Genomic DNA, 10510 nt, shown 5'->3' with positions numbered 1-10510 from the left:
TACCAGGCCCAGTCTTCATGCGGTTCCACCAAGAGTTCAGTGAACACACATTGCCAATGTTATTTAGGACACAGAACTCTATTGAGCACTATATTCACTATTTGGGTGATGGGATCAGTAGAAGCCCAAATCTCAACATCAGGTAATATATCCATGTAACAAACCTGTACATGTACCTGTGAAATGAAAATTATAAAAAAAAAAAAAGGAGGGGAGGGGAAGAAAATAATGAAAGACTTACTAAAGCATTCTGCCAGAATAGTTTAACTTGGATGCCAAAACCAGGCAAGGTGCTCAAAAGCAAACGTAAACAAAACAAAACAAAGTAAATGTATCAAATGAAATCCAGTAGCGAACTATTTAATACATTATGTACAGTCGGATTTAATTAAAGGAACACAAATAGGTTTAAATAATTTGAAAATTTTAAAGTAATTTAGACTTTCCTACATTAAATAAAAAAGTAGAACCCGATGATTTGAGGAAGCCTAACATAAAAAAAAAATAGGAGAGGCAATATCTTAATTTTGATGTGAACTACATAACATTTAATAGAAATGCTTCTAACCTCTCACTGCAAAATAAAAAGGAACAAGTGCTGTTATTACAATATTCCTGGCAATCCTAACCAATGCAACAGGAAAAGGATAAAAATTAAGAGGCTTACATTTTAGCAAAGAGAAAAACTTGTGTGTAGATGTCATGACTGCTTATTTAGAAAATCAAAGTGTATCAATTAAAAACTATGGGAGTGGCCGGGCGCGATGGCTCACTCCTGTAATCCCAGCACTTTGGGAGGCCAAGGCGGACGGATCACGAGGTCAGGAGATCGAGACCAACCTGGCTAACACAGTGAAACCCCGTCTCTACCAAAAATACAAAAAAATTAGCTGGGTGTGGTGGCGGGCTCCTGTAGTCCCAGCTACTCGGGGGGCTCAGGCAGGAGAATGGCGTGAACCCGGGAGGCGGAGCTTGCAGTGAGCCAAGATCGCACCACTGCACTCCAGCCTGGGCAACAGAGCTAGATTCCGTCTCAAAAAAAAAAACAACAAAAAACTATGGGGCGGGGCGGGGGCGGGGGCGGGGGGGGCCGGGTGCGGTGGCTCACACCTGTAATCCCAGCACTTTTGGAGGCCAAGGCGGGCGGATCACGAGGTCGGGAGATCGAGACCATGGTGAAACCCTGTCTCTACTAAAAATACAAAACATTAGCCAGGCGCAGTGGCGGGCGCCTGTAGTCCCAGCCACTCGGGAGGCTGAGGCAGGAGAATGGCGTGAACCTGGGAGGTGGAGCTTGCAGTGAGCCGAGATCGCGCCACTGCACTCCAGCCTGGGCGATAGAGTGAGACTCAGTCTCAAAAACAAACAAACAAACAAAACTATGGGGTGGAGGAAGGGTGAAACAAACAAAAATTATTAGAATTATTAAACGAGGTCAGTAAGATGACTGAAAGACACAAAAATCAAAAGTATTCTTTTTATTTGGGACAGAATCTTGCTCTGTCACCCAGGCTGGAGTGCCCTGGCGCAATCTTGGCTCACTGCAACCTCCGCCTCCCGGGTTCAAGAATTTCTCCTGCCTCAGCCTCCTGAGTAGCTGGGATTACAGGCTTGCACCACCACTGTAATTTTTGTATTTTTAGTAGAGACGGGGTTTCACTGGTCAGGCTGGTCTTGAACTCCTGACCTCAGTTGATCTGCCTATCTCGGGCTCCCAAAGTGTTGGGATTACAGGCGTGAGCCCCCATCTCCAAATACATACATATCGATCTGTACTATCATTTTTAATAGACATGGTACAAATATATGAGAATTGCTGTAATCATTAACCAATTATGGTTATGTACTTATTTATTTTTTGAGATGGGGTCTCACAGGGGAATGAAAATGTGGGAGTATTTCAACAATTTTATTTTTTGTGTGACAGAGTCTCACTCTGTTGTCCAGGCAGGAGTGCAGTGGCACAATCTCGGCTCCCCTGCAACCTCTACCTCCTGGGTTCAAGCGATTCTCCTGCCTCAGCCTCCTGAGTAGCTGGGATTACAGGTATGTGCCACCACGCCTGGCTAATTTTTGTATTTTTAGTAGAGGCGGGGTTTCACTAATGCTGGGCAGGCTGGTCTGGAACTCTTGACTTCAGGTGATACGCCCACCTGGGTTTCTCAAAGTGCTGGGATTACAGGCGTGAGCCACGGTGCCCAGCCTTTTTATCCATTTTATGTATTTAAGATTTTTTGGAACCTGAATTACACAATAGACTAGAACGCTTCTTAAGTCCTATTGAGTACTGACAATCTTAACAGTCTATTAATTAGTTTTATCCCTGTGTGATTAGTGGGCAGGAATATCTTAGCTTTAGCTAACCAAGCCTAAGCTTCCTTCTCTTCTCATATAAAATCATGTATGTTCAGAAAGATGAGTTAGCTTTATTAATATAGAAGTAAGAAAATGAGTTGTGGAAAGAAGTATATGCACGAAAGGTTGTGACAAAAAACTAAAAAAAATTGGTGATTTTGGAAATCTGCCTTTACTTCACCTGCCATCTCCCTAGTGACTTTAAGAACGCTACATAAAGCCAGGCGCGGTGGCTCACGCCTGTAATCCCAGCACTACGGGAGGCCGAGGCAGCTGGATCACAAGGTCAGGAGATCAAGACCATCCTGGCTAACACGGTGAAACTCCATCTCTACTAAAAATATAAAAAATTAGATGGGCATGGTGGCGGGTGCCTGTAGCCCCAGCTATTCAGGAGGCTGAGGCAGGAGAATGGTGTGAACCTGGGAGGCGGAGGTTGCAGTGAGCCGAGATCGCGCCATTGCACTCCAGCCTGGGCGACAGAGCGAGACTGTCTAAAAAAAAAAAAGAATGCTCCATAAAGTTTAAAAACCAAGAACATTTGGACAGATTTTGAAGTTGCGAATTAATGAAAAAGTAATTGCACCTTTATTGATCAGCTCAGTTGCTACTGTACTGCAGAGCAATCAGACATAAACTGTAAAGTTTCAAGACACTAAAATTAGCATATTCCAACAAAGTTATTTACATAACAGCTATTTTTCTAGTCTAATTTTCTAGTATTTATTGGAAATTCCCCAAATTTGTTTCAATTCTCTAATCTTATCCCAGCCAATATCATGTTTTGTTTAATGTTTAATACGCTCATATTATTAAAATATAGAAGCCCCAGGTCTAACCTTCAATGGACAGAGTTGTATGTCACTATTTTTTTGCCTACTTGTAAAAATGACTGAACAAACTTTTTAGATGAATAATTAAGCAACAGATATCCCTCTTGCTTTCACTGCCATTTTAATACAAAAATATAAACTCCTATATTACAAAATATATTGCGTATTGATGTCACAATGGAAATTTTACAAACACAAACTTTATAAAAGGGTGTTAAGAAGCCAATTCCAGATGAAGCAAAGACATGAAAACAGGAAAGTTCTAGAAAAAGTCTAAATAAATGTATTCATATTCTGTGAGTGAAAAAGATACTTCAAAAGGACGTCTGTAAGCCTGGGCACAGTAGCTCATGCCTGTAATTCCAGCACTTGGGGAGGGTGAGATGGGGGGACTGACTGAGCCCAGGAGTTTTGACACCTGCCTGAGCAACATAGTGGGACCTCGTCTCTACAAAAAATACAAAAATTAGTCCGGTGTGGCAGTGCCCACCTAAAGCCCCAGCTACTGAGGAGACTGAGACAGAAGGAATTCTTGAGCTCAGAAGGTTGAACTTGCAGTGAGCTGTGATCATGGCACTGCACTCCAGCCTGGGCGACAGAGTGAGATCCTGTCTCAAAAAAAAATAAATTACAAAGGACTCATATATATTAATTTTGTATAATTCCTCTAAAGGAATTATTCAAAGATCTCAAAATATTTCACTGATATTTGAGTCCTGTAAGTTTCCATTTCATATGGTGATATAAGACCATGGGTAGAAAATATCAGTGAATAAAGGAAGACATGCCAAACATCTCATCTGAATATTTTGACCACTCCATGATCTTTTGTCCTCGCACTGCCGCATAGTTAGGTTTCAGAGGCTGGTCTTCGAATTAGGTCACCAAAATATGCAGTGATTGTCTTCAATTTGTTGTTAAGGAAGTTCTGTTCTATTTCCACTTGACCTCCAGGCCCAGCTAAGGATGCCACCTAAAAAGATGAACAGAAGAAAGTCACACACACACATAAGCATAATTTCAAAAGTCTTTCATTCGTACTGCTTTATCAAATAATAGGAAGACTCTGGCTTTTAAGTCCTTTGAATAATGAGGTATCTCAAATGTTCACTGCTACTTCCCAGGCATCGATGCAATATTTGGAGGTGGGAATACTTGTTATTTCAGATCCTTTTGATATTATGGGAAAGTTCATGGTGCTATGCTGTTGTATAGGACTTGATCTCTCCAATGCCATAGCAAAGAACTCAGAGGAAGAAAAAAAATGTACAAATCCTTCCCAAACATCCGGTTTATTAAAAATTTTTATTTTTAAACATTAGAGGCAGGGTCTCACTTTGTTGCCCAAGCCTGTCTTGAACTCCTGGTCTTAAGCATTCCTCTCACCTCTGCCTCCCAAAGTCATGTTTATTTATTTATTTATTTTGTTTTTTGAGATGGAGTCCTACTCTGTTGCCCAGGCTACAGTTCAGTGGCGCGATCTCGGCTCACTGCAACCTCCGCCTCCCAGGTTCAAGCAATTCTCCTGCCTCAGCCTCCTGAGCATCTGGAATTACAGGCGCATGCCACCATGCCCAGCTAATTTTTGTACTTTTTTAGTAGAAATGGTGTTTCACCAAGTTGGCCAGGCTGGTCTCGAACTCCTGACCTGGTGATCTGCTCGGCCCGGCCTCCCAAAATGCTGGGATTATAAGCCACCGCACCCGGCCTAGGTTTATTTTTAAAATATTATTACTATTTTTCTCACCCTCCTTCCTCCCCAGGTTTATTTCTTAACAAAAATATTTAAAGCTGATTTCCCCTTCCTGAAAGCCTTTGTCCTGTTCATCTTACCATCTGCATCTCACCCTCTCTCTCATTCATTCAACAGTATTTACTGAGTACCTTCTACATAATCCTAGCTCTGATCCAGGCCAGGATCCCTACTCTCATGAGGAGTCTAGCCTCTAGTGACTTTTCCTTCTCTCACTGGTCTCCTTTCTTTTCTCCCACCTTGGATCACTTCTACCTGTTGCCCTTCTGTGTATTTTAAATGCTTTCTACAACAATTGTGGTAAAAATACATTGCTCTTTATGAGGTCTACTAGAATATAGTGACTAACTCCTTTATTAGGAAGCTGAAAGCATTGCTCCCTCCTCACCTCCACAGTTAGCATTAAAGAATGCTAGCCAAATGACCAGCATTTGACAGGGGGATGGGGCAGTTAGCTGCTAAAGATTCTTTTGTTCCAAGACAGTAATGCTTGCACTCACCTTGGTACATTGTAAACTAGTAATGTTTTACACCCTAAGTTCTTATACAGATAAGGTTTTGTTTTGGTTCAGTACTTTTTTCACCCAACCTCTCAGAAATCTTTTAAATAGCAAATATGTTGCTTTCTAACTCATGATTACTTCACCAGAGATCAGTTTTTCAGGGTACTAAGAGGAAAGATCAAGAGAAGGGAGAATGCAGTGGAGAGCCCTGGCAATCAGAGAATAGAAGACACAGCAATAGAAAAAAGGACACCCAAAGTATTAGGGACAGGCATAAACAATGAGAAACAAGCATTTTCTGTAACTGTAATCAGCAAAATTATAGTTGTGTATTTTGTAAAGAGCGGCACTCAGTCAGTCTGGTTTGGTTTTAAGGGTTGAGAGAATGTAATCTCAGTGGTATTAAGCATACCACCCCAGCTTCTGGTAGAAGGGAAGATTTATTGTGCATTTCCAGTGAGTATGTAAAAAGTCACAGACACAGAAATAGGGAAGAAGCAACCAGTCATTCTATGGTACATTATTATGTGAAAATAAGTCAAATACAGTATCCCTTATAATGATTAAAAGCACCCCCCCTACTATTTTTTTTTTGTAAGGAATACTTAAAGTGAAACTAGAAATTTAAAAATAGCAAAGTAGTCTCAGAGTAGCAATTATTAGGAATAAATGTTTTAAATTCTATTTTGGTATCTTTATGCCAGTCTGGTTTTTTTTTTTTACAAGAAAGGGCAAAAAAAAAAAAAAAAGTTATTTTGTCTTTAGCCAATAAAAGTCATTTTGAACAGTTTATCACTTTTTCACAATAGTTTTTCTTTGAGTTGAGATATAACTCAAATGTAGCATTGCTGCTGTGCCCTTTAACAAATAACTTAAAAATCTACAGTTCTACCACTAATTTGCTGCATTAATTTAAAAAGCCATTTTTAGGCCGGGTGCTGTGGCTCACGCCTGCAATCCCAGCACTTTGGGAGGCCGAGGAGGGTGGATCACGAGGTCAGGAGATCGAGACCATCCTGGCAAACAAGGTGAAACCCCGTCTCTACTAAAAATACAAAAAAATTAGCCGGGGGTGGTGGTGGGCGCCTGTAGTCCCAGCTACTCCGGAGGCTGAGGCAAGAGAATGGCGTGAATTCAGGAGGCGGAGCTTGCAGTGAGCTGAGATCGCACCACTGCACTCCAGCCTGGGCGACAGAGTGAGACTCTGCCTCAAAAAAAAAAAAAAAGCCAATTTTGTTGTTGTTAAGAAAGCCATTAAAATAGGCTTTTTTTGGCTTTCTAAATCCGAAAAATAGGAATACTGTCTATCTCCCTAAAAGAGCATTTTAAAGAAAAGAAAAACCATTTCTGAAGTTTACTTGAAAAAAAAAAAAGGTATTATAAATATAGATAGTTATTATTATTATTATTTTTTGAGGTGGAGTCTCACTCTGCCACCTAGGTTGGAGTCTCGCTCTGCCACCTAGGTTGGAGTGCAGTGGCACGATCTGGGCTAGTACTGCAAGCTCCGCCTCCCGGGTTCACGCCATTCTCCTGCCTCAGCCTCCCGAGTAGCTGGGACTACAGGCGCCCGCCACCATGCCCGACTAATTTTTCGTATTTTTAGTAGCGACGGAGTTTCACTGTGTTAGCCAGGATGGTCTTGATCTCCTGACCTCGTGATCCGCCCACCTCGGCCTCCCAAAGTGCTGGGATTACAGGCGTGAGCAACCGTGCCCGGCTGATGGTTATTATTTCTTATATAAGCCATAAATAGAATTACATAAAAACCAATTTCTGAGAAGGTAGGGTAGTTTTGTTTTTCTTAATACCTTTCAGAGGGTTGTCTAGATGTGGGTGCTTGGGATTAAAATAAAAAACGGAGGTAAGATGGGAGTTTTCTCAGAAATCATGAGTTCTGAAGTCTGTGCAAAAGAGTTCATAAATTACTTTACTCAATAACTATTATTAAGAGCTTATAGGTATCTGTTCTAGGCAGTGCAGTATAGCAAAAAACAAAAAAATCCCCACCTCCATGAATTTTACATTCTGGTTGGGAGAGTCAGATGATGGACAAATAAAACAAATATTGTTCCTGATACTGGAGAAGGTGGTGAATCTATGTGACAAAATATAGTGAGAAAATTCTTATGTACTTAGTGTTTAGAAACCATTTTTTTTTTTTAAACTTAACATGTTACTTTCAAGTGTTCTGATTACGAATAATTTCTAACTTTAGCCTTTTTGTACGTTTTCACATTTTCACAACTACATATATGTTAAAAGTTAGGATTCTGGAGTTGGAAAGACTATAAATTTAGTAGTTCAAGCAAATAACTTTGCTTCAGGCAAATTTAACGAATGCCATTAATTTCTAGCTGTCCTTATTTTTCACTAGAAGGTTTAGCTGATAAAATATTATTTGGTTCCCTCCCCTTTCTTAGAATTTAATAAATTGTGAGAGGAAGAGAGGGTAGGAAGGACAGAGAGAGGGAGAACGGCAGGTACAAACAGATAAAGATTAGTGGCTCTGGATTACTTTCCACGTTTTTGGCATATTACCTAAATATATTAATTTTACCAAAATAAATCCCAATTAATTTGGACCAGAACTAGAATTAAGGACTGAACTCCTGACTAGATTTGACATCAGGCAGTAAAGTTGTTCTTTGGGGACTGGGAAAGGAGAAACAGAAAAGATCACAATGAAGGTGTTAAAGCACAGAAGATTTAAGCATCAAATAACCATTCAAAACTGCACTTTTTTTTGTTTTGTTTTGTTTTGTTTTTTGAGATGAGTCTGGCTCTATCGCCCAGGCTGGAGTGCAGTGGCATGATCTCGGCTCACTGTAACCTCTGCCTCCTGGGTTCAAGCGATTCTCCAGCCTCAGCCTCCCGAGTAGCTGGGATTACCGGCGCCCGCCACTGCACCTGGCTAATTTTTGTATTTTTAGTAGAGATAGGGTTTCACCATGTTGGCCAGGCTGGTCTCAAAACTCCTGACCTCAGGTGATCCACCTGCCTCGGCCTCCCAAAGTGTTGGGATTACAGGAGTAAGCCACTGCGCCCGGAACAAAACTGCATTTTTTCAAGAGAAACTGGATTTAAAGTAAAAGTGCATGATAACCGAATGAGAGAAAATAACCTCCCAACTGCATCCTACTGGAAGAATATATAATAATTACTAATGACAGATACACTTTATTACAAGAAAGACACAGAAACATCAGAGAGCTGAAAAATGCCCTATTACTACATGGAAGAGATTATGTCTATGATACGCAGAAATGTGGTTAGAAGATAATTGTACCAGGTAAAAATAAAGAGCATTTTATGTGGCCTTCAGATCTGTGTCAAATACAATGCTAGCAGCAGCAAGCATCTGAAATACTGGCTGTATCACACAGCCAAGAACGTGCTTTGCCACTAGTTATTTTTGTCCCTCTTTTCTTTTGCTAGATCCAACTAATAACCACACGACAATAAAACAAAGTTGGCAAAACATTTCTGGTAATTAAAAGTTCTCTGGGAGGTGAAAGAAGAAAATATTTTTTAGTCAGCAGAAAATCAGGCATCATTCAAACTTAAAAATATTCATTAAATTAGTTCCATTTCTCTGCACATGGTAAACAGAAATGAGATTTCTATGCTTAAGTAAATAAATCTTAAAGCCACCATCATCAACAGGAGCACCTGGTGGCAGGTCAAAAAAATTCTCCCAGGCAGCCAGGCACAGTGGCTCACGCCTGTAATCCCAGAACTTTGGGAGGCTGAGGCAGGCAGATCACCTGAGGTCGGGAGTTCGAGACCAGCCTGACCAACATGGAGAAACCCCGTCTTTACTAAAAAAAAAAAAAAAAAAAAAAATTAGCTGGGCATAGTGGCATATGCCCGTGATCCCAGCTACTTGGGAAGCTGAGGCAGGAGAATTGCTTGAACCCGGGAAGTAGAGGTTGTGGTGAGCTGAGATCAGGCCATTGCACTCCAGCCTGGGCAACAAGAGCAAAACTCCATCTCAAAAAAAAAAAAAAAAAAAAAAAAAAAAAATCTCCCAGGCATCACAAGCTAACCTACACTGGTGTCCTAAGAGGAGGCTACCAGGCCGGGCATGGTGGCTCATGCCTGTAATCCCAGAACTTTGGGTGGCTGAAGTAGAAAGATTGCTTTAGCCTAGAAGTCTAGCCTGGGCAACATGGTGAAACCCTGTCTCTACAAAAAATAAAAAAATTAGCCAGGCATGGTGGCCCGTTCATATGGTTCCAGCTACTCTGAAGGCTGAGGCAGGATTGTTTGAGCTTGGGAGGTTGAGGCTGCAGTGAGCTGTGATCATGTCACTGTACTGCAGCCTGGTGGATAGAGCGAGGCTCTGTCTCCAAAGAAGAAAAAACCCCACCAAAACCCAAAAACAACCAGTTCACTAAGCTCTGTCCTTCACTCATTCTCAGAACCAGATACTGGAAATGTGAAGACTGTTCAATTCAACAAATTACAGAAAGCACAGGCTATCAGCACAGGACTGGCAGGTAGCACTATGTGTGGCCCAGAAGAGCTGGATATCCCTCTAATTTCTATCTCCATCATTTACTGAGAAAAGTTACCCACAGTAGTGAAGGAGATACAAGCTATATTTAGAAGCATTTCAGCAAAGCTGCATTTGTGTCTTCCCAAGTCAACTATGAGGCCAATCAGTTCCACAACCCCTCTAGAGCATGACAATATATATAGTTTAAGAACAAACGATTCTGCTCTAATTGTGCAGCAGCAAACTTCCCAAGGGAAAAGCTGGCTAGTAAATATTAGGAACTGATCACATATTTATCCTGAATTGCAGTGTATGATTAAGCAGTGATTTCACCAAGAACAGAGTTGGTCTAGAAAACTGGGAATCAGGCTGGGCGTGGTGGCTGACACCTGTAATCCCAGCACTTCGGGATGCTGAGGTGAAGAACAGCTGGCCAACATGGCGAAACCCCATCTCTACAAAAAAATATAAATATTAGCCGGGTGTGGTGGTTCACACCTGTAGTCCCAGGTACTCGGGAGACCGAGGTGGGAGAATCGTTTCAGTCTGGGAGGCTGTAGAGAGC

General features: G+C 41.3%; 1 protein-coding gene across 1 annotated transcript in view; it reads right to left on the bottom strand.

Annotated features, from left to right (window-relative positions):
• Window positions 1-344: 344 nt before the first annotated feature.
• Window positions 345-10510, bottom strand: part of TGS1 (trimethylguanosine synthase 1) — a 54895-nt gene continuing 44729 nt past the window's right edge. Inside the window, exon 13 of the mRNA XM_002819088.5 lies at window positions 345-4161. Coding sequence (XP_002819134.2) covers window positions 4039-4161 — 123 coding nt within the window. The 3' untranslated portion in view covers window positions 345-4038. The remainder of the gene's footprint in view (window positions 4162-10510) is intronic.

Source organism: Pongo abelii, chromosome 7 (genome assembly GCF_028885655.2).
Source record: "Pongo abelii isolate AG06213 chromosome 7, NHGRI_mPonAbe1-v2.0_pri, whole genome shotgun sequence".
Classification (NCBI taxonomy): Eukaryota; Metazoa; Chordata; class Mammalia; order Primates; family Hominidae; genus Pongo; species Pongo abelii.
This window is presented reverse-complemented; position numbering and strand designations above follow the sequence as displayed.